Consider the following 23,188-nt stretch of genomic DNA (forward strand, 5'->3'; position numbering starts at 1 on the left):
TGTTTTTTAATTCAAATGAATTTCCTTACTTTTAATATCTTCTATTTTCCACTGAACAGAAATCCCCGCCACAACATTACCATCTTCTTGCTTCTGTTTACATCCACCTCGACGCAAATTTGAAAAATACGCTACATGTTTATATACTGTGTATATAAATGATGTATACTATATATTTTATGTTTGTGTAGCATGATGGAGTTACCAACCTTATATTTTGTTATGTAATCATATGTTGCATAATGACAAAAAAGAATCTACTTGAACCTTTCTTGGCAGATAGTTGTGAAATCAAACTTGTCGAGTGTGTTCTCCACCTTATGAATTCACACCTGTACAGTCAAAGTGTACCTGGCTCTGCAGGCAGTGTTTGTCTAGAGAGGAACAGTGTCAGAATACTTTTCCTTTTCACTCTGTGCTGATTACTGAGCAGGTCAAATAGCTCTGAATAATGAAAAAAGAGGAACACAAGCTTTAATGCTGATAATGTTTATTGAAACTGATTGAAGAGTCAGGGCCGATGTGGACATGCAGCCATTTAAATGATCTCGTTGGTACACTTGCAAGAGGCCGGGCACCAGGAGGCCACGTCGCTGTTGCTGCAGCCCCACTGCTGCTTCAGATCTGGACAGTTACTGTACTTATCAGCATATTTACAGGGGTTGGCTGGAGGAACAAGAAAATTAGAAAATTAAGGGATACTGAAATAAAAAAACACTTACTTAGAAAACATTAACATTCGAATAACTTCTGTTACAATTAACACTATTAGGGAGTGTCACAACGTGACTGTAGATGTCATAAGGTTTTACTCTTAAGTCCAATAAAACACTCTCATTCAAAATAATGAAGTATTTTAGTGTTGTATTTGCTACTTACTGCACAGTTTATTATCACAGGCACTGCGGCAGTCACCACAGGTGGGTCCTGACTCATAGGGGCGAGCTAACTGGTAGTTTCCACTGCAATTTTGTTCAAAGCATCAAATAACAAACATTAGCAGCGTAAATGTTTGGCACAGCTCAAACATGTCGGTTATTATCTGAGATGGCAAAATATTTTAAATTAGTACTTCAAGCTGGTAGTTTAAGCTGCTAGAGTTTGGGCGCTAACACCACAGTCACAGAAGCTTTAGAGTGGGACAGGGCTAGTGGGTTAGCATCTTTACTTCAGTATACATCTTTTGCAAGGCAATACATAACATCAGAACATTCTGTTGTAGATTTTAGTGACATTTTGAATTTTTTCAACCAGAATTTTTGCATATTGTACCTTGAATTACTACACACCAGTGTAATTATGTTCTGTAGGCTACTCACGGTGGGCAGTAGTGGCAGACATAGAAGTACTCGTATTGAGCGTTGGGACAGCGGGCAAGAGCGCAGCCAACAAGGTTGGACCTGTACCAGACAACCTGAGCAGAGAAAAAGCAGATTAAATAGAAAAGCACTCCTCTTTCTTACAGTTTTCAGCAAAATGATGGGCAAGATGTGTGCAAGTTAGTCAGAGTAACATGTGTTGTGTAAACTGTTACGGAGGTGCACCTGTGTGTAGTGTCCGACCACCCCTCCGTTGGTAGACCCGACTCCGTATTGAAAGTCCACCACCTCGTCGTACCAGGACTGGATCGCGTTGCTCCAGGTGTTCTTATAGCTGGACATGTACAGGTTCTCTCCACAGCCACTAGCTACAGTTACAGATGGAAGAGAGATACTTAAGAGAGTCCTCTTAAAGAGACAGTTCACCCCAAAATCAATATACTAGATTTTATACTAGATTGTTGTCATGTGTCTAGATCTAGTTACCCAGTGTTTGAGGGTTCAGCTGTAGAAATGTCCATCTTGTCTTGACTAAAATGGAGCTATGCAATCATTATATATGTTTTCTGTGAACTGAACAATCTACAAGTTGTGAAGTTAGAGTTAGAATAGTTTGCAAAAATTAAATTGTGGGTCATTTAATGATGTATTGTAAATATCTTAAGCCTGTGGTTATCATAGTCTTTATTTCAGGCATTTAACCGAAAACCTATTCAAAAAAACACACTTAAAAAAAACTCACTGATTTTGAGACAAGGGAACTTGATGTGCAAAAGTACTATCTGATATCTGGGTTTCAGGACTCATTACTATAATTAGCAGACCTTTGGTAATAGGAGGGAACAACCTTTTGCTTTCTCATGATAACAGGGTAACTTATCTCATTATCTTGGGATAACAAAGCTTGTTTTCTCAAACCTCTGGAAAACTATGCCCTTTATTCTGAAAAACAAAACAATTATTCAGTGATAATGACATAAATAACTGATGACCTCAAGAAAAGAAATATAATTTAATTCCTTATCATTGGATATTGTGGAAAATAATTTGTTTGCCCCATGGCCATTCAGGGCTTCCCTACTGTGGATCAATTACATAAATGTACACCAACTTAAAGTTATAGAAACAGGCTGGCCATATATATAAAAAAAAAAACAACTATTGCCAAGAAATCAGTCCACGTCTATCATTGTGTGCAAACAAAATTAAATTACCAAAAATGATGAAAATAAAATTAAACAAATTCAATTCCTATCCTTTAATATAACCTTTCTGTCTCATTAATAACACTTTCTCGGATGGTGTTAATCAAATTAATAAATCTAACTGGCGTCAATTTGTGGTGGCATATTTACACAAGCATCAGTCTGGTAATTGCTCATACAATATTTGTATTTGATTGAACCCAGCTAGATTCAAGAAATCACGCAATAAACTGACACATGATGTTTCCCTGACCTTTTCCTGCCTTTAAATACCGTGAATAAAGTGGATACAGAGCCTTAAATAAACTCAGTAAATCCATCATTCTGGATGTAAGTGTGAAGTTTACCATCACATGACCATCAAAAAAGCTGTATCAGACGATTTTACACTCTCATAAGAATTAAATGCTTATTAAACTTGCCAGGTAAGAGTAATGCTGTGTAGCTGCTGTTTTTTTTTCACTTATGTGTTTTTTATTTAAACCTAAAACAAGGAGATGTTATAATGAACTTACTGCTGATCGTTCTGGAGCTGGCAGGACTGTGGTTCATGGAGCAGGTGTTGGCCCATTCCTGAGCGTTGGCTGCAGCCTCATTGCTCCACTTCTGCAGGGAGCAGAGGAGAGAGGAGCCATTACACATGCAGCAACTACAGCATATACAGCAGAAAATCTCCAAGGGCTGTCTGGAAAATCAGTTTCATTTACTGATATGCTGCGCAAGGGAGAAATTTGCAACACCAGTTCCTGTGAGATATGTTACCATTTCCAACATGTTGCTAGCAGTAGGCTGAACACCTCTTCTCAGGGCATTGTGCTTGTTCACAATCGCAGTCTTATCGGAGGAGGAGACCAGGACGGTGCCTAAAAAAACACAAATAAGGTTTAAAGAAGAAAAAGAAAGAAAGATGAAGGTGACGTGAATGAAAAGATTATGTATGAATAATAGTTCCAAACACTCACCCTCCTTTAGGTATGGATTTCAGAGATGAGAGAGAAAATGATATAGTTAATTTATTGCTTATTAGTACAAAAAAATAGACAATAGATGGATGCATGTTTTAAGACAACAAAACTACAAATATACACACAATTTAATGCCTAGCTGAGAGGATATTTCATCTACTTACTGGAAAGGGCTCCATATCCTCCGCCAAGGTGCCAGGCACCTGGAGAGCAGCAAAGAGGCCCAAGGCACACAGGAAGCTCACAGTGTTCATGGTGATGTCCACGACTACCAACCTCAGAGAGCAACAGGTGTGATTTATATACAAAGGTACCGCACAGACACGTGATGAATGAACACACAAAGTCAAGGGCATCACAGAGTGACCAAAGTGATGATAGGGTTTTGTCAACATGGCATTATCTGTTTTGTGAAGGAGGGCAGTTGTGACTCAGGGGTAGAGTCGGGGTGTTGTTATCGCTGCTTCGATTCCCCCGGCCTGCAAGTCAATATGTCCTTGGGCAAGATACTGAACCCCAAACTGCTTCTGATGTGTTCGTCACCATCAGCCTATGTATGTATGAATTACTGAAAGCCACTTGGGACACATCTTTTTTAATGTAAGCTGCTGAGAGAGTGTCACATACAGAGGTTGTGGAAGAAGGGAAAAGGGAGAACAGGGTTACCTCTGGACCTCAGCTCTCCCTACTGGTGCGGGGGAGCAGTGAAGCAGGGGATTCATCTAATAGTGCACAACTAACGCCATTAGTAGGCTAAAGTCAATCACATCACAAATTGCTTTCAAATAAAGCACATTCAGTCATTACAATATTGTGAATATTAGTTTGATAAAAAGTGATTTTGTGCATGATTTTTCCTTATTATGGGGCCACTGCACCTGTGAAATGTTCTCGATGGTCAATGAGATGCTGTAGGTTCATGTTATCATCGTGCATATCTGTAATTTTTTTCATGACAACTCTGATAAAGGGGCATAGAATATGTTCTGTACGTTCTCCTTGTGTGGCAAGGTTATAATAAGAGGGTGCGTGATAACAAACAGAACATGGTATCTAAATTAAACTTTGATAATTGAAAGGTTAAACTAAGACTAGGAGCAGTGATAAGATTTGAAAACAGTTCTCTGGTGTTTAACAGCTTCTGAATATCTTTTTGGACACAGCAGGGATGAAAAGTTCAAATCTTTTCACATGCTGCTGTAAAATGTACAATATCTGGGTTGTCAATTTTACAAATGAGGGAAAAATATTTAGCATAATCACAAATGTGTTGGCAGACTTAATTATTTTAGATAAATAACTGCATAGATTGTGTTATCATAATATATTTACCCAGAGACAAAAGATAACATGTATTATCTTGATGTCCAGTCCATTCAACTTGAACTTTATAGTCCTCAAGGGAAAATTTGTTTGGCCGCCAGGTTAAACACAGAACATGTGCATGGTTTTACATATGATAAAATACATGAACATGTCATAAAATGGTTGCGAAATATCCTGATTGTTAGCAGTTAGCCAGAGGGCAACGGAGGAAAAACCATTTTCTCCATAAAACATGACAACCACAATTAGTGAATACAATTAAGTTATCTGTGAGGTCTGGCCCATAGCTTTAAACTCCTCTTGCAACATTTTTTTAATACATCCATGGCAGCGTCATAAACTATAGAAGCGTTTATTGGACATCAACATTTTAATGATTTCTAGGAACTTAAAAACTCTGAAAAGCATTTAAAGATATCTTCAAAATGGCCTTTTTGCAACTATTGGCCCTGAAACTGACGTATAGGTGCGATATGAAGCAAGATAAATGCGCAAAAAGAAAATCTAAACAGCAATTTTGACTTGTTTAAGGACCCTGGTTGGATTTTCCGTGACTAACACATTCCCAAGTGCCTCTTCTCAGTTGCCTCGCTCAGATCCAAGAACAGAGGAGCAACAGTCGCTAATGTTAGTTTCGAAATGGAGTCTGCTTACTTGAACAAATGTCGACTTCTAACACAACAAAGAAGTCCCACAGTGTTCCTTTAGAGCATGGTGCACCTTTTTTTTAAATTATTTCCTGTGTCACTAAAATGAAGAATTGGAAGTACAAAAATGTCCTGCAGTTGAATAACCTGACTGTAGTGGTGCAGTCCTCTGCTTTAATCCTCCTTTAATCAAAATCAGGTCATTCGTTTGGTTTCCTCTTCAAATCTAGAAAAGGTTATCCGTGTTTATATCTCCTCCAGAATTGGCAATTAAAATGCACTTTTCTCTTATCAGTAGATACAATATCAGAGGACTGCAAGTAATACTGAACACTGCTGCCAGGCTGTTAACACACACTGGAAGAATCAAACACATCACACAAAACATTGCTGCCCTCTACTGGTTCCCTGTGAGGTCTAGAATTGACTTGACTCCTACTGATACTGTTTTGAAGCCTTTATTGGTCAGGCTCCTGTCTGTAAACTTTAATCTCTAGAGTAATGAGCACATTATATATTTATTATATATAGCAATTAAGGTACTAACCGTGAAAAACAAATCCATTTTGATCAAAGCATGAGGTTACAGCACATGGTTTCAGGGTTTTAATCGTCAGTCACACGGGATCATAGGAACCCATAATTATAAACAAAATACAAAATAAAGATTCAGATATTTAAAAAACAACAAAAAAACAGGATGTAAGGAGTACTGCTCGGTTGTGGAAAATAGTGCCCATCTGGTTAAGACGGAGTGAAAAGGCTGTAACATAGAGAATGGCTCTAGGAATACACACTGAAAGCTGCCCAGTACCCAGGCTTGAACGGGGGGAACTAGACTTTTCTCCTTTTTTATGAGTCCTTTTTTCTCCCAAGGCATCTGAGGCCTTAAAAGTCTGAAAAAGTTATTTTAGGCATTTAAGAAGTGACTAATTGATGCTTTTCTTTAAATAATTAAAACTTTGAAGAGTTTGTGTATGTATATTTTTCTATTATTTTGCTTACTGTTTGTTATTTTTTTTCCCCCAGCTAAACATACTTAGTCTTTTGATTTTAACTACCTAATTATGTGACAACCAGCCTGCTTATACTGATGATGAGTCAGCTTACCCCCCTGCATAGTCTGTCATGTGGTTGTCTAGACCATTCATGTTACTGCTCACTCGTCTTCATTGATCATGTGGCTGACTGTCTGGACTAGGGATGCACAATATCTATCAGACGGATAAATTATTCGCCCCATAATGGAGAAATTACATTATCGGTTATCGGCAGGTAAAGAAATTATAGCCGATAATGCAAATCCAAATTGCTTTTGTTGACTCAACAAGTGCCTCACCTACATACAGCAGGTGGCGGCATGCACCTTTAAAGTTGTATTGTGAGCAGCCAATAAAAACAGAGTCTTATCACAGCGATGGAGTATCAAATAAATCATCTTTGCTCAGTTACATCTTAGCCTTTCTTACACTCAGATGTGCAGGTTAGCAATTTATTTCTAAAATATAAAAATGTTTGTTTGTATTATCTGTTATTTTAATAGGTAATTATCGGTTATCGCATCGGCTTGTAAAAAAAATCATATCGTGCATTCCTGGTCCAATCATGTTACCACTAACCCGGCTATACTGATCATGTGACTGTCTGCTAACCTGTAAATGTAAGAACCCTAAAGTGGCCATTTTGTAGTGCCCTAATGAAGGTCTGGCTGAAATGCATAGGCACATCTTTACTGATGTTGTGATTGAACAGAAATGATTCATTAAAGGATTCTTAACTCTTTACACTCTTGGTGCCCTCAGACAGACTCAAAAGTTCTGACAAAATAAAAAAATCCAGACGTGCAACAGAATTTACAATCAAGTGTAACACAAAAATATCCCAACTAAATGTGAGTGGTGTGCGTTTTGGTACAGTGTGTACAGTGTGCTCATCTGCTCCCCTCCTGCGATGAACACTTGTAGGTACAACATCCACCGCGCATGCGCAGAGCCGTCGGCCGCCTTGCATTTCTTCCCAGACATCATCACAGGTTGAACCGAGCATCCTCTTCCACAAGGAGCGAGCTTCTGCCTTTTATTTCTGCTCCTTCTTTTCTTTTCTCCGCCGCTGCCGCCGCGGTGTGTCTTTAAAACAGCACGGAGGGAGCAGAAGCCATAAGATGAAGAAACGCTATGTGGACGCGAACAGGCTACGGAAAATGAAGAAACTGAAAATAACGGAGAAGCTGTCTGAGAGGTAGCTAGCGCCCGCGAGAGCCGCGTCGCCTGGCGGAGGCTGCTTTTGTTGTGGTGTCCGTCTTTGTGTGAATTTCAGCCGTCGTCACCTGTCTGCCTCACACATTTCGTCACTTCATCCGTGTCTCACGGTTTTACACAGCAAACCAGTCCGGAGCTGTAATGCACTCCGAGCACGGCTGAGCTTCGTGGACAGAAAACGTAGGAAAAAAACGATGTGATGCGAGTTACTTCAGCCGACATTTGTTTACAGAGAGACAGGAATGAGCAGCTGTGCAAGTTAACGTCGGCCGTGCTTCTCCCTCAGGCTCTTACATCTGCTGGTACACTGTCCTCTGTATCCAAGTGACAGCCTCATTGAATGCATTATTCTGGTGTTGGCACAATATGGACTGTATTCCCTGATGGAACCCGTGTGAAACAGCTATTCTTGCACATAAAATCATCATTCTCAAGCGTCTAGACAAAGTCCAGACAAGAGGAAATGTTGCCTCAGCAGAAAAGAAACCACTTGTTTTTAATTGTGCATTGTTTCACATGACACGGGGAACTAACACAGTTTAATATCTTTTATTCGTAAAACCACAAACAAGGTCACCATGAATTAGCTAGGCAGTCGCTGCCCATAATTTAAAGAAAACTTGCACATGTGTCAGCTATGCTAAACAAAAATATATAAAACCTGTAATATAAATACAAATACAAATACACGAGTAAAATATGAAGGTAAACTTGCTGTTGTCCTTCCTTCCTCTCTATGCTCATACATTTAAACATTGCATTTTTGTGGTGTAGTATTTGGCAGATGTATTTAAAAAAGCTAGTGAAGCAAATCAAAACACACTCTTTTACTAAAATTACAAAGCAAACGTGAACTTAGAGAATCCATGATGCTATTGTCGTCCCCTTTCCGTCTCATTGTACTCGTTAAGTGAAATTATCGCTTTTTCGTTGCACGTTTACTATCAGTTGTAAGAATACACACTTTATGTCAGTAACATTAAAAAGGGAGATTGGGCTGAGTGCAATAGGATGCTGTGGTGCTCCCTCTCTCCTCCAGATGAAATATTGCCATGGTTACCAAACAAAGAAGGGGTGATGTGATAGCAGCCTATGGATGAGCAGAACAAAGGAGTAAACCACAGCCCCTGTTTGGCTCGTGGTTGCCTAATAAAATGAACGGGGGAACAGTCATTGTTACTCAGCACCTCTACTTAAAAGATCGAGCTGCATTTTTAAGATGCAGCTGCTCAATTATAGGTTTAGAGATGCGTATCCGGTTTCTAGTCCTGTATTTTCTGCTGCTTAACGCCATGGCTTAACAGGCTTCTTTGTATCTGGAATGTCTTTATTTACCAGACTCGGAGCCAAGAGCAGAACTCTTTGTCCAAACCGAACACACCCCCTCGCTGATTCATATTGATACATACACAGTGATGGATTTTCTACTATTCCCTTGTCTTTGTGCAGTGCGTACACCGTCCTGAAGTTTATGATGATGTGGACGCTGGTGCTGCTGGCAGATTTCATTCTCGAATTCAGACTGGAGTATCTGTGGCCATGCTGGCTCTTCTTTGGGAGCGTGTACACCACTTTCCACTGCCATGGGCTGGTGAGAAACCCTGCTGTGTGATTTCATCTTGTGTGAAGTGGCCCAGATGATGATAATCCCACAGAGTGAATCCAGTGTATCTTTACTGACATCAGTGTTTTCTTTGTTTGCAGGTTATCTGTGTTGTTTTTGTCTGTGCTGCCTTCACTCTGGACATCTTTTGTTTAATTTTCGTTCCTCTGCACTGGCTGTTTTTTGTGGCTAGCACCTACGTGTTATTCAATTACATATGGCACACAGGTGAGTATGTGGATTATTGTTTGTTTTTGCCTACACGTATGGAAAATTATGCCAAATTTTGTTCTTCTCATAAATATTAAAGGATACATTTGCCCCAAAAATGAGAGTTCAGTCATTATCCCTTCACTCTCATGCCAATGGAAAGTACACATAAAACTACTCAATACAGCTCATGTCAAGAATGCTGCAACACCGTTTTGCTATGATGCTCAAGAAATGTTTTGTGGACTACGAACTTCACCTGACTGTCCTTTACTATAAGGGTGTGAAGATATCAATTGTTTTTTTCATTTTTGGGTGAACTTATCCTTTTAAAAATGTGTGTTGTAAGTGGAAGTAACGTTGCAAAGTTACAGTATTCTTTCTTTCTTTCCTCAGAAAAAGGCATCTGTATATCAACGGTATCCCTGTGGATTCTGCTTGTGTACACAGAGGCGTCACTGCGACTCAAAGACCTTAAAACCTCTCATGCCAACCTGTCTCATCTTTTTGCTGCACACTGGTACATTGATTTAACACAACTTAAGACCTTTTTTTCTTTCACAATTCTTTTTATTGACTTTGTACAAATAGTGATTACAGGCAGTGGCAGCATAGGACAAAAAAGAAAACAGACAAGAGGTTGTGCGGCAGCCGCGGTGCTAGACTGCAACAAATTAAGACCTTTGAAGAATTTCAATAAAGGTGATGTCTGACATGAAATTAATTGTGCTGATTTAGAATTAAACCTTTATACATCTACTGTGTGATATAATGAAGTGGACTTGATGTTTTTCATCATAGTTTCCTGTAGTCAGTTCACTTTTATGCTACTAGCTGATGACCAATCAAGTATGAAAGTATGTCTGGATGCACAGTATAAATTGGGATACTGTGAACTAAATTATTGGCTATTTATTTTTATCAGTGAAATTATAGCTGATAATTAGAGATTATAATATGTGACCAAATTGCTTTTTATTTCATTTCGCTTAACCAGCAAAGCATCTACACACTCTGGTAAAGTAGGTGACAGTGTTTACTTTTACAGTTCGTTTACAATCCACTGATAAACACAGAGAAGAAGTGCAGAACGCGGTAAATGTTCTGCAAGTATTCCGAGGGTCTGTACACAGCAAATCATCAAAAAAGAGACAAATCCAACACGCTCTTCTGGCAAAAAGGTTAACAAGTCTATATTTAGACTTTTTCCCACTGAAATTAAAAGCATTGTCAGTGCATGTTAAAGATGAGCTGAGTAGCAACCCACGCTTTGTGTAGTGTAACCGCAGTACCCTTTATAAATATACAAGATGACTACACGTACCTCATCACGTCTTGGCCTGTCTTACCATCAGGTTTGCATAAACTACAGTGTAGAAACCTCTTTCAAAATACAAAAATGTGTGATTATTATTATTGGTATTGACCATAAGAAAATGGTAATTTTTGGTCATCTGTATCAGCAGAATAATATCCATATAATGCATCCCTATGAAAATAAATAGATAACGTACTGATTAATAATAGAAATCTGTTAGCCAGGATGTGTTTGTATCACATATTCTAACTGTGTCTTTTCCCTTTTGTTTTCTCATTCAGCATTGGATATCCTGTAGTGTACCTGGGGTTTTATGCCACCTGCTACTTCACCAACATCTTTAAGTTGCGCATACAGAAAGCAGTGCAGAGTGAGAACGACTTCCACATGCACCTCCTGCAGCACTCACTCCCTCCAGGCCTGCAGGTTTACCCCAAGACCGGCACAGATGGCAGCAGCAGTGAGTCCTCTGCACCACTTCCATTTATACACACTTGTTTCTGCCATTTTTCACAATCTGCAGGATGATTCTAATTTAAGTTTGTTTGATCCATGAGATCAGAGGGTTGAGTTTCTGCAGGCGCTGCTCTTGTGTTTGTGTGATCATCACTCAAAGTAACCACTCAGTGCTCTGCTGTTTATTCCAAATGAACAATGGGAAAGATTTGCCAGAAACTGGGTGTTAAGAACATGATTATAAATGCAAAAGACTATTATACTCTTAATGCCACAGTGAAATCCTCTAGATTTTCTACACTTCAATCTAATTGAAGCTTTTCTCACACCATTCAATAACCTCCCTTATTTTTCATTCTAGTGAAAATGGTGACAGAATTCACATGGCAGCAAATATTTCTCAGAGAACCCAATTTTTTTTTTTTCACAAAACGCCAGTGTATGCTTGGTGATGTTAATTTGTGGTAGCATAACAGTGATAGGTGGACAGCTGCACTTTCATTTCAATACTTTTTCATGCTTCGTTTTTTGGTATTGATACAACAGAAAGTCAGTCAGGGAAGGAGTAAACATGAGTGAATCCTGTATAGGTAAAGTTGGGAAAAATCGTTTTGACTGCAGGGAAAAAAACAATCTATACACAACTTACTTCCAGTCTGTTTCAAAATGTATTTCAGTACAATTTCCCAAATCCGTTCTAACATTAACGAGGTCAGTCAAAAATCTTCATCACAACTTTTCCAGGACGATCTTATCTCAATTTTCCATTAGATTCCAAGGACGTCTTTGTTGGAACTGCGCCAGCTTAAATTAATTCTAGAAGCAAGCCATTTTTTTGTATCAGTCCAAGTAAGCAATGCAACATCATAATCACACTCTGCCACAGTTTAATTCACAGTTAAAGTTTAGAGTTTTTTTGCTGTGTCTTTGTCTTTATGTTGAATGTTTCACATCAGGACAGCCACTCAACAAGCCCTTATGGGTTTTTCTTTTAGCTTTTCCCACACATTTTTCTCTGAAGTTATTGGTTTTTACTTTGAAATCATTATCCACTGTTTGTATTCCATTTCTCTTTACTGATCTATTATGTATTTTATGTGCAATGAAATAAACACAAACTAACAAACTTACAAAAAAAAAACGTAAAAGCAACTCATCGAATTTTGGGAAACAACAGTCTATGGCTGTGACTAACAATTATTTTTGTTGTCAATTAACGAACCAATTATATTACTTTTTAAACAATTAATATTTTATTTGTGATGTCTTCAAATTGTTTCTTTTGCCCGACAAATAGTCAAAAACTCTAACGACTCTGTAGTTTCTATCATAATTGGCCAAAAAAAAGTAGCAAATGAAGAAGCTGGAGCCAACAAATGTTTGAGATTTTTACTTGAAAAATGACTGAAACAATGATTCAGTCATTAAAATATTGAATGACCAAATTGAACAACTAAAGGCTCATTTATGCTCAGCATAGGATGCCTGGAAGTATGTGGGCAGTGATGTTTATACAGATTGAAACTGTATATATTTTTGTACAAAAAGAGCATAATAATATGTTCACTCTTCATATGCCAGGTACAGAATTAAGAGCCTAAGAGAACAATGATAGTTGCTGATAGATGTCCTTTTTTTCTGTCTGTATTCACAGGCTCAAAATGGAAGATAAAGCCTGAGTTGACTCAGTATCAGTGTCAGAATGGTGCTGTAGTGGCCCACGATGAGGGACACACTGTGGACTGCCTCCAGATCCGCAGCGAGGACAGAGCAACGGAGAAAGGAACCCACGAGGTGTGGTCAGCTGAATCAAACCGGCGGCCGTCATCCAAACCTGGTGAGTCCAGAGATCTGCTCCACTGTGGGGCGGGAGGACCAGAATCCTCTATGACCCCAGAAACTCTACCTCAAGATGAGCAAGGAGGCAAAGCCACACGGGCAGCTAAAAGCTCCTCGCCGAAAGCCCGCAGAGGCAGCACGAACACTCCTTCGCCGCCTGCAGGGAGGACTGAGAAGAAACAGAGATCCAGCTCAAAGACAGTCAGCCCAAACCGGGATGTAACAGACAAGAGTGCCACAGCAGCTCAGAATTACCACGCTGAACAGATGACCAAGTATGGCACTGCTAAAATCGCTTCAGCTCAGCTTGAAAGTAGGGCACGTAAAGATGAAACCAGAGCTAAATATTTCTGTCTTTTGCTTTAATTTTCAGGCTGGAGCAGGAGCTGAGGCGGTTGAAGAGTGAGCTGCAGACAAGCCGGCAAGGAGAGCTGGAGCTGCGGAGTCACATCTGCAACTTGACCAACAGCGAGAGGAGCCTGAGACCAGAGGTTTCCCTACTCAGACAGTCCAACATGTTGCTACAGAGCAAGTGAGTCACCCGCCAGAACCACTGCAGAGATCTTGTCTTTGGCTCCCTCTGTGGGCTGTTTTACATATTACATAAGTTTATAAATAAAAAAGCGAGTCTAAGCAGAAATGCTGTGAGGAACTGGTGTTGTCTCTGAAAGTAAAACCATCCGCAGATGTTTCAATCCTCAAAAGGTCTGATGGATCTCTTTTTAAGCTGGGCCATAATTAATATCATATGAAGTCGTATTTCATGTTGAGGGATAGTGTCTCACAACTCTCATCCATAATTCTCATCCATATATGAATGATAAGTACTTGAACTAAATCTTTCACAGCATTAGATCTTAAATTCATGAGAGTATTTGATTTAAATTTCTCATTCAAATAGTCTGTGGGCTACTTTAACACAATCTGACCCCTGTGTGATGAGCCTGAATTGGAGTTTGATCATGATACTTAACCCATTAATGGCTAACAACTGTTGTTTGCATGTCGTGGAAAAGCTCCACAGATTTGATTTCTGTAAGAGGTAGAAACATACACTGGAAACTGTGAGGACGGGTCGCTACTAGTAATCATGCCTTAATTAGAAGACAAAGGATCACAAAAATAAGGTTTGCATTCATGGGGCATACTAAATATCAGATTAACATTGGATTTAACCTCATAGTATTGAAATTTAAAATGTTTAGATAGACATATTGCCACCTACTGCCTAACACACATCCACTGCTCATTTGTTACTTTTGATGGATACTTTAATTAGTCTGGTTTTTTGTATTTGGATACTATTGGGGCTGCAGCAAATAATTGTTATTGTTGCCCATTCTGAAGATTATTTTCCTTGTCATTAAATAATCCAAATGAATCCAAGGTAAAATTGTTAAATTGCTTCCTCAGTCTGATTAACAGTCCAAACCCCAACATATTCTCTATTTACTGTGATAAAAGACTAATAACAGCTAGAATTCCCATTTTAGAAGCTGGAATGTATGGATTTCCAGCATCACATAGATGATGTGACTGCTAATAATTTGTTTGTTTTAATGACTAATTGTTCAAACAATCAGTTGTTACCACTTCAGCTTATATGCAGTTTAGGTCAGTCAAAGACTTTACAGAGACATGTTCTTCAAAGATTTAGGCCACATTCTCAAACAGGAATTCTAGGCTTTATTTTGCTATGTTCATTCATTAGTTAATGTTTGAGTTGTGTTTTACTTATTAGTAATAATATGACCCCAGAGTTTTATCTGGAAAAGCAGATTAGTACTCAAAGCACATTTTCTCAGTCCTTCCAGTCACAGATGAACCGTCTGAGGACATTTCCACATCAAATCCACATCCACCAGCCAGAGGCGTTTAATCTTGTTTGAGATGAACATGTTACGCATAGTTTTGATAAGACATGCTCCACTTTTTTTTTTTTTCAGCAAGGTGCTCCCCAGTGACAACTAAAACATCTTCTGTCTGTTTTTTGAGGCACTGACCCACTTATTTACAGGCTAATTTTTTGCCATTACTTGAGGTGAGTCTAATGCTTTTCCTTCAGGATTCTGTGTCTAACTAAAACCAAGCAAAGGGACAAACAGAGCAGCGCGATGCTGGAGAAGAAGACCAGAGCAGAGACGGAGGCCAGACTCTCTGCTGAGAGACAGTTGGCTGAGCTTCAGGCCCAGAAACTGGAGGAAGCAGCCAGCACAGCACGGAGCCTAACAAACAGGTAAATAATTTCTGCCTAGAAGATAAAGCTGGACCTGCAGGTGTTTGCTACTGATTATAATTAAATACTGTCATGAGCATATCCCAAACATTTAAAAAAACAGTCTGAATTATGATTATTAGTTTAAGAGTTTGGTTGAGGAGATCGATACCACTGTTATGTCTGTGTTCAGTCAAAATCTGGAGCAAGCAGTTGATTAGCTTAGCTTCACATAAAGACCGGAAATGGCTAGCATGGCTCTCTGATGGTCAGAAAAGCTGCATACATGTAGCGGTGGGAAGTAACGTACTACAGATACTTCCTTGATATACTTTTTTAAGGTATCTATATTTATTTTTCGGACAACTTTTTTTACTTTTCCTCTGTACATTTGAACACAAATATCTGTACTGTCTGCTGTGTACATTTTCAAAACTTGTTACTTTAGTTCTAATGCATTTGAGGGAAATTACGATTATTTTTGCATAATTGCACCGCGTCTTCCCAACATCACAATATCATGCACGGCAGATGTAGCGAGACTACACAACTTAAAAGACGTAACAAGACAGAAACAGACAGACAGTAGGACTCGAATCAAACCCCCAGGAAGAGCGCCAGGTGTTGAAGACAACTTTTGTAGAGGCCAAACCGTACAATTGTATCGTCACATGATGCCTGACTTCTTGCTATAAAGTTACATTGTGAAAGCAGCTGTAAAACGATGGATCCATTTATTAGAGCGTCACAGAACCTGCAAAATAATTTGTTTCACTGTCAGAATTTGATCCATTTGATCCAGTTGGAAAGTCTAGAATAGCCGCAAGATTACATTTTTTTTTTTTTTATCTCTTATCAAGTTAGCCAGGCGGTAAACTGGAAGTTAGATGGCTCGTTCAGCGCAAGTCAGTGCACACTGACATTTGTGTTACCTTGGGCTGTAACTAATGATTATCTTCCTTCTTGATTAATCTATCAATTATTTTCTTTTATCAGTGTCAGAAATATGTGAAAAAAAGGGAATCAGAGAATTTGGACTTTCTCAAACCTATTAATCTATTGTCAAAATGGTGGGAGATTAATTCAATACTTGTCAACTACTTGATTAATCCTGGCATCTCTAGCGTTTTCCAGGGGATATGTGTGGGAGTATTTTGTATATTTATTAAATTATATATTTAAGTCACTGAACGGCCAAGAAACAGTCCAGGACAAAATCACAGATTTTTGTTTACACACTTTTGATTTTGTGTGCTTTGACACAAAGCAACACAAAATGAAAGTTAATCAGTGAGCTTTAGAGGTGTAAACAGGTGGATATGGTTTTCTTTGTACAGAACCAGGCTAGCTGTTCCCCTCTGTTTCCAGTGTTTGTGCTAAGCTAACTGCACCTGAAAATACAGATATGACGGTGGTATCGGTCTTTTCATCAAGTGAATGAGAGTCTTGTAAAATATTGAACTATTCCTTTTATAAACACGTGAATTTTTAACGGATAAATATATTTCCTTGCATTGTGTACAAGCTTCTTCATTAGATATGTGGAATATAAAGAAACCCAAGACAAATGTAAAACATGTCATGTTTCTTTCTGTGTGAACTGGTTCTTCATATCCAATGAAAGCCCTCTGTAACAGCTCAAAACTGATGTTTTCTTCATCTCCTACACCAGGCAGGAACACTGTGAAACCCAAATGTTAAGGAAAAGAGTTAAAGATCTAGAGACAGAGTACAAACAACTACAGCTGGAGTATCAAGTGAAAGAGAGTCGTGTGGTAGATCTAGAGAGTGATGTTGAGGTATCTGTTCTTTACACTATTTGGGAATGAACCTGTGAGTTTAAGTGTTTGTGAGTCTCAAGTGGTGCAGTACTTGGTTGTCATTTACTCTTTTTGCTGTTTGAGTTTTTTTTTTTTTAATGTCTTTAGTTCTCTGTGTTTGTAAAATTATTGGAAAAATTAATAATCTTAATCAGCAACATTTTTTTTTGAATTTTATTTTATTTTGGCCTGCTGTCAACATGTTGCACTTTGTCATCATATCAGTATGTAGTCGTATCGTATGGATGTTGTGGTATTTCATTTTAGTGACATTCTCTCCACGAAGCATGCTCAAACAGAAGCCAGGTCTTTCATAAAAACACTGCACAGCTTTAATAAAAGAGCACAAGTCACCTCCCTCAAAATGTGAGAAACTGTTCGAAGTGAACACAGAAAGAATCATCCCTCCGAGTGTCTCTGGAATAATGTGCAGCTTTCATGTTTTTTGAATGGCTGGCCACTTCATCATCAGTGTGTGGTGGTTGTTCTCTCTGTGGTGCATTGGTTCCCGAAGTGAACAAACCTAAACAAAGATACACTGCTGACTGTTAAACTTCATAAGGTGAAAGTACTTCGGAAACCAAAGCACCGACTCCCTCAGGTGTGATTCGCACTTTGCTTCGCACTAACTGTTTAATGTGTTCTTTGGACTCAGGATTTGGGAAAGTACCGCTGTGTGGAAAAAGAGACGGACATGCTGCTGTCCACTCTGTCAGCCATGCAGGAGAAAGCTCAGCATCTGGAGTACAACCTGAGCGCAGAGACTCGCATCAAACTCGACCTGTTCTCGGCACTGGGAGACGCCCGCAGACAGCTGGAAATCGCTCAAGGTTCTCACTCTTTTTCTTTGTGCATTGTAATTTCTTTCATTTACAACTTACTGTCTCCAGTAGAATGGTTACAGTGTGTGATTGTGTTTTATTTTGACAAGAAGTAGACAGTGAACCAACAAACAAGTGATGAGCTTTTGCATCCAGTAGCAACACCGAATGGCCATAAAACAGGCTATATTGTGGCTCAACTCCTTTATCTTTAGGCTTAGAAATATATGTTGAACTTGGCAGTCTTCGCAGTGAAATACATCACTGGGACAAACGAACATAATGTTTTTTTATACAGTGATTGAAATAACTTAATGTCTAACATACGCTGAATTTCTAATAGTATAAGAATATAAGAAGGCCCACATTTTTAAGGATTTGTCATAGACAGTGTTTCACAATTTTTGCATGCTCCTTGTAACTTAAAGTGAAACTCTCGCCAAAATGCAACTTTGGCTTTTTTTGTGAATGTATATACGTCAAACCTTCGTGTAAAAGCATAATTACGATGAAAGAGGCACTTTTAAGATTTACCATATTTTCATTTTCGGGTCAAACTCATTTTCAAAGGGAATGCTTGGGGCAAATTAGCCATAGCATCAAAATCGTTATTTTTAAAACACTAAGAAGGCTCGACACAACATGAAACTTTGCTTGTAGTATCACCAGGGTCTGGTGCGTTTGCTAAAAAGAACGTTTTTGAACAACTCACCTTAGCAGATGCTTGTTCCGCTAGCTGCTGTAATGGCAGCCGAGGAGTATCGATCTCAGAATGGACGTAACTTTCAGGAGAGTTAAGGTGGACCGCTGCTGTTCCAGCAACAACTATCCATGCAATATCTCACGTGACTTTTCCGGCTTTTGATTTTAGTATTGTTTCTTATATGAGGCTCCTTTTTCAACTTCAAGGTCAATGTTGTTTTTCGCTAATGACAAAACAATGAATTATCCTTGCATTAATATGGAACTATGCTTTAGGAGCGTTCCACCTTAACTCACCTCCATGTTATGTCGCATTCGGAGATCGACACTTCTCACTGGCACGACGGCGGCGAGCGGAGGAAACATCTGCTAATGTGAGTTGTCCAAAAACTCTCTTTTTGGTAAACTCTGTGTACACAAACAATGTTTTCAATGCTCGTGTTCATGTGTAGAGACCCTGGTGATACTACGAGCAAAGTTTCCTGTTGTTTCGAGTCTTCTTAGTGTTTTAAAAATAGCAATTTTGATGTTATCGCAAATTTTCTCCAAGCACTCCCATTGAAAATGAGTTTCACCCGAAAACGAAAAATACGGTTAATCATAAAAGTGCTTCTTTCATCGTAATTATGCTTTTACACGAAGGTTTGACTCATATACATTCACAAAAAAAGACTAGGTTGCATTTTGGCGAGAGTTTCACTTTAACAACTTACAAAATTGGAGTGATTTTCCACAGGCGACGAAGAAGTTGCCTATAGTAGTTAATGTTTACTATATATGTAAAATTCCCCCTGTTTACCGTCAATGAACCATGTCAAGTAAGGCACACACTTCAGACATGGATGCAGACAGGTTGGTACTGCGATACCAAGACAAGCTGACACTTTTAACAAGGAAAGAAACAACTTGTTTTATCTTTGTTGCAAGGTTTTTCCTCACATAAAAACTCTCAAAATTGCTAAATAGTTTAATGAAAACAGCTGAAACAGACTAGTCTGTTGTTGTGGCTTCTTCTTGTTTCGCACAGTCTAGCAGCATTAAATGACTTCAAAAAATCGTCCACAGGCTTGTACAGGCAACTCAGAAACGAGGAAGGTCTCTTTCACGTCATGTTACAATCAGTTCACATATGGTCAATAAAAGAGTGGTTAATATTTGTAAAATGCTACAAACTGTTACAGAGCCCCTTTGAAATACTCTGGATCACTACAGCCCACTGTAGCCACCCTCTCATAGTGCTTTCATCTGTTTGACAGATAAAGTGATGAAACAGGACCGGGAGATAAGGGAAATGAAGCAGAAGATCGCGGAGGTGATGGCCGTCAGTCCCGGTGTATCCTACGTGGCGCCTCGGCCTCCGATGCCGCAGTATCTCAACAAGCTACTCAACTCTGAGCGCTACATGCTGAATCCACGAGCACTGATGTACCAGTGTCTGAAGAAATAAAGGATGTCGTCGCCTTTTTTTTTAAGATCCTCAGACCTCTTTGCCGCATCCCGTTAGCCCCCTTTGGCTAATGGATTTTATTACAGAGCTAAATGACACCATGAAGTCATCTACTTCCAGCAATGAATGGAACCAGAATCATCCTCCACAAATCGAATGCCTTTTGCTGCACTTATGGTGCTAACTTGACATTATTATATATATTTAATGATTCATCACACGTTGTTCAAGAGTTTCACTCCAAAATAAGATACCTGACATGCAGAGCTGCTGTAGCTGCAATTTTTATGTTGAGATGAAAGTCATCCTAATGGCATAAACCATATTTAGGATGCAACAGAGAAAAGCACAATATTTCTTTTTTATTCAGGACCGTTACATTTGTCTAAATGAAAACCTGGTTTCAAGCGATACAACAATGAAATAAGTGTCTCCGAAACTCAAGTTAATGCTTTGAAAAGCATGAAAACCCCCCAAAAATGATCTCAGAAAAGTAAATTAATTTCTTTACTAATCCACCAGTTCAAAATGTCCAGGTAGATAAATCGTACTATCCTACAGATTGACTTAAAACAATTTTAAAGAGGAAAAATATTTAATTACTTTAATTCTTTCAGGAGAAATTATTTTCTCCATGTATGAAACTGTTTTTTTTTCTTTCCTGGAGAATGTTTCTTTTTTAAAAAAAAAAATAAGAATTAAAAGATAAATTGTTAGGACAAAAGGTAGTGTGTCAGCCTCTTGTGGTCAGAATGCATATTACAAAAACATAAACTGTAAAAAACAAAAAATTGCCTTACAAAATAAAATTATCCTGAATCTTCTCCCTCAGTTTCAAGCATGAAAAAAAATATTTTTAAAGAATGTTAAACCTTAAGAATATTCCCCTGGCAAAACTTTTTTTCCCAACACTTCTCAAGTCATTAACACAGGAGAGAAAAAGTTTAGCCTCAACTTAGAAAATGGATCAGCAGACATAAAAAAAAAAATAGGGCTTCAGTACCCCAGTGTATTTCCTGGCAATTAAGTAAAATTACCAACTCAATATTATTTATATCTTTATTAAAAGTATTATTGAGCCAAATGATATATGAAAATATAAAGATCTGAAACGATTCATCGATTAGTTGTCAACTCTTTGATAAGTGTTTAATCAATTTGAATCTTTGTGGTTTCTTTACTCCTCTATTATATAAATTAAATATCTTTTGGTTGTGGACAAAAGAAAACATTGGAGGCAGATGTCTTGGGCTTTGAGAAACACTGATTGACATCTTTCAACATTTCATAGACCAAAAAACGAATTGATTAATTGAGAATGAAAATAATCATTAGTTGCAGCCTTGCATTTTGACTTGTCATGACAGTGTGACAATGAGTCGGCATGCACAATACCAGGACCCTGAGACTGAAGCAGCTAAATTGAATCCAGCCATCATCATTTTATCATTGACACATCCAAATATCCTCTGTGGAAAAAGCTCATTTAAATATTAGCATTTAAGATTTGATGCTGCAGATTTTGGAAAAACGTTTTGACGTTAGAACTGTGAAGCATAATTAATGTCTAGAGATGAAAATCTACAACATGGAATTATCTCTGAGCCCTACAGTATCTACAGTAGTTAATGTTCGAGGGCCTCCTTTTCATTTTTCAAATGAAATGACCCTGAATTTAAATAGATACGAATATTAGCTCTAACAATATTCTGTAAACAAAAAAAATGATTACCACAATTATTATTAAGCAACAACATTACCATATTCTACATTGTTAATGAAAGTATGCAACAAGATGCTCTTGTCTGTGCCTGTAAATAGTGGATTTGGATGATATGAATTTTGTGTAAATTCAGAGGAAAGTCATCAAATTACTTTTGAAAATTTTAAATACACAGTATTTTGGAATGAGACCCTTCAGAGTTCCAGACATTTCGCTTTTTTCAGGTTTTTTTTTTTTTTTATGCTGAAATCTGGAAGTTTCTTAAGAACAATCTGCAGTGATGTTTAATTGCCTGATAAAATTGAGGAGATGCAGTAAACAAGCTGCGATTACCTGTCTTTGTTTCGACTGACAGCTACATTTTGATGTTTGGCAGCTCTCGGCTCCACAATGACAAACTCCTAGAAAAGAGAGAAAGTGAAACAGCTGAGCTGAACGGCTGCCTTGTGGAGTGGAGTTGTGTATAACAAGGAATGGTGTTGACCAAACATGGTTCATGAATTTAATTACTGTGCCTATATACATTACTTTCAAGCTGGAAAGTAAAACACAAATTTAATGTGAAGAGTAATGTGTTTGAATTGAAGTGCTATGTACGGTTTTTGTAGTTTTTGTTTGTTTGTTTTTTAAATTCACAATGTACAGAATTGAAAATACCCACGCAGCTGAAAAACACTCATGAACTGGATGTCGCCATTTTGGTAGCTTTTTATTTAGAGTGTGTTTCTAGGGTGTTTTATATCAAAAATATTTTTTAGTCTTGCTGTACTTTTATTATACTGCTGTAATTTTGTACGGCAACGTGTTTGTCAGCATGAAATGTGTTTTATTCAACTGTTATTTGAGCACACATTGTGACATTAAGTATGTACATGAATATACTTGTACAAGGGCTACAGTTTCTTAAAATTTTGAACAAATAATTAATTCAAACGGTGATGCTCTAAGGGTAGAGGTCACGCTCCTGATACACCAGGATGGTTTTTTTTGTATAAATAATTTAAACAATTGAAATTTGTCTTGTTTTATCTGTACATCATTTTATTAAAATATATTTCATTTCATTTTCTAATCTTAAAGCTGAATTGACCACCTGTCAGATAAAAAAAAAAAGCTAACTGCTGCTAACCTTAACGACTAGTTTGCTCAGTTAGCCGTGCAGCTAGCAGTCCAGACTTAGATGTCAGAGAACCAGGAGATAGTTGATGTTTACGCGTCTAGCACAGGAGGTTTAGACTGAGGCGGTTCGAGACTAGCTGATTAGCATGCTAGCTTCAGTAAAGATACTTATATAGAAGAAAATACACAGATGTC

The 23,188-nt window shown here is 38.2% G+C and overlaps 2 protein-coding genes across 2 annotated transcripts; one reads left to right on the forward strand and one right to left on the reverse strand.

The window, feature by feature from the left end:
* Positions 1–473: 473 nt before the first annotated feature.
* On the reverse strand, positions 474–3,758 carry LOC115573598 (serotriflin-like). Its single transcript, XM_030404438.1, has 8 exons — positions 3,654–3,758; positions 3,487–3,490; positions 3,287–3,387; positions 3,040–3,130; positions 1,545–1,687; positions 1,320–1,414; positions 880–962; positions 474–666 (listed from the first exon to the last, which is right to left on the reverse strand). Exons 1-8 carry the CDS (start codon positions 3,741–3,743, stop codon positions 539–541), a joined length of 735 nt encoding a protein of 244 aa, XP_030260298.1. The 5' UTR covers positions 3,744–3,758; the 3' UTR covers positions 474–538.
* A 3,703-nt stretch (positions 3,759–7,461) lies between these two features.
* On the forward strand, positions 7,462–22,888 carry LOC115574511 (macoilin). Its single transcript, XM_030406099.1, has 11 exons — positions 7,462–7,700; positions 9,170–9,311; positions 9,425–9,551; positions 9,930–10,053; positions 11,133–11,311; positions 12,962–13,421; positions 13,520–13,678; positions 15,212–15,382; positions 17,034–17,160; positions 17,837–18,011; positions 19,961–22,888. The coding sequence occupies exons 1-11, from the start codon at positions 7,624–7,626 to the stop codon at positions 20,149–20,151; spliced, it is 1,932 nt and encodes a 643-aa protein (XP_030261959.1). The 5' UTR covers positions 7,462–7,623; the 3' UTR covers positions 20,152–22,888.
* The last annotated feature ends 300 nt before the right edge of the window (positions 22,889–23,188 follow it).

Source organism: Sparus aurata, chromosome 22, assembly GCF_900880675.1.
Source record: "Sparus aurata chromosome 22, fSpaAur1.1, whole genome shotgun sequence".
Classification (NCBI taxonomy): domain Eukaryota; kingdom Metazoa; phylum Chordata; class Actinopteri; order Spariformes; family Sparidae; genus Sparus; species Sparus aurata.

Coding starts and splice junctions, on each gene's coding strand:
- LOC115573598 (XM_030404438.1), bottom strand. CDS start 3,743: ATGAACACTGTGAGCTTCCTGTGTGCCTTGGGCCTCTTTGCTGCTCTC. Junction 3,131..3,286: donor CTAGCAACATGTTGGAAATG/GTAACATATCTC, acceptor TGCTCCCTGCAG/AAGTGGAGCAATGAGGCTGC. Junction 667..879: donor CTGTGATAATAAACTGTGCA/GTAAGTAGCAAA, acceptor TTGTTCCTCCAG/CCAACCCCTGTAAATATGCT.
- LOC115574511 (XM_030406099.1), top strand. CDS start 7,624: ATGAAGAAACGCTATGTGGACGCGAACAGGCTACGGAAAATGAAGAAA. Junction 11,312..12,961: donor CGGCACAGATGGCAGCAGCA/GTGAGTCCTCTG, acceptor CTGTATTCACAG/GCTCAAAATGGAAGATAAAG. Junction 13,422..13,519: donor CACGCTGAACAGATGACCAA/GTATGGCACTGC, acceptor TTTAATTTTCAG/GCTGGAGCAGGAGCTGAGGC.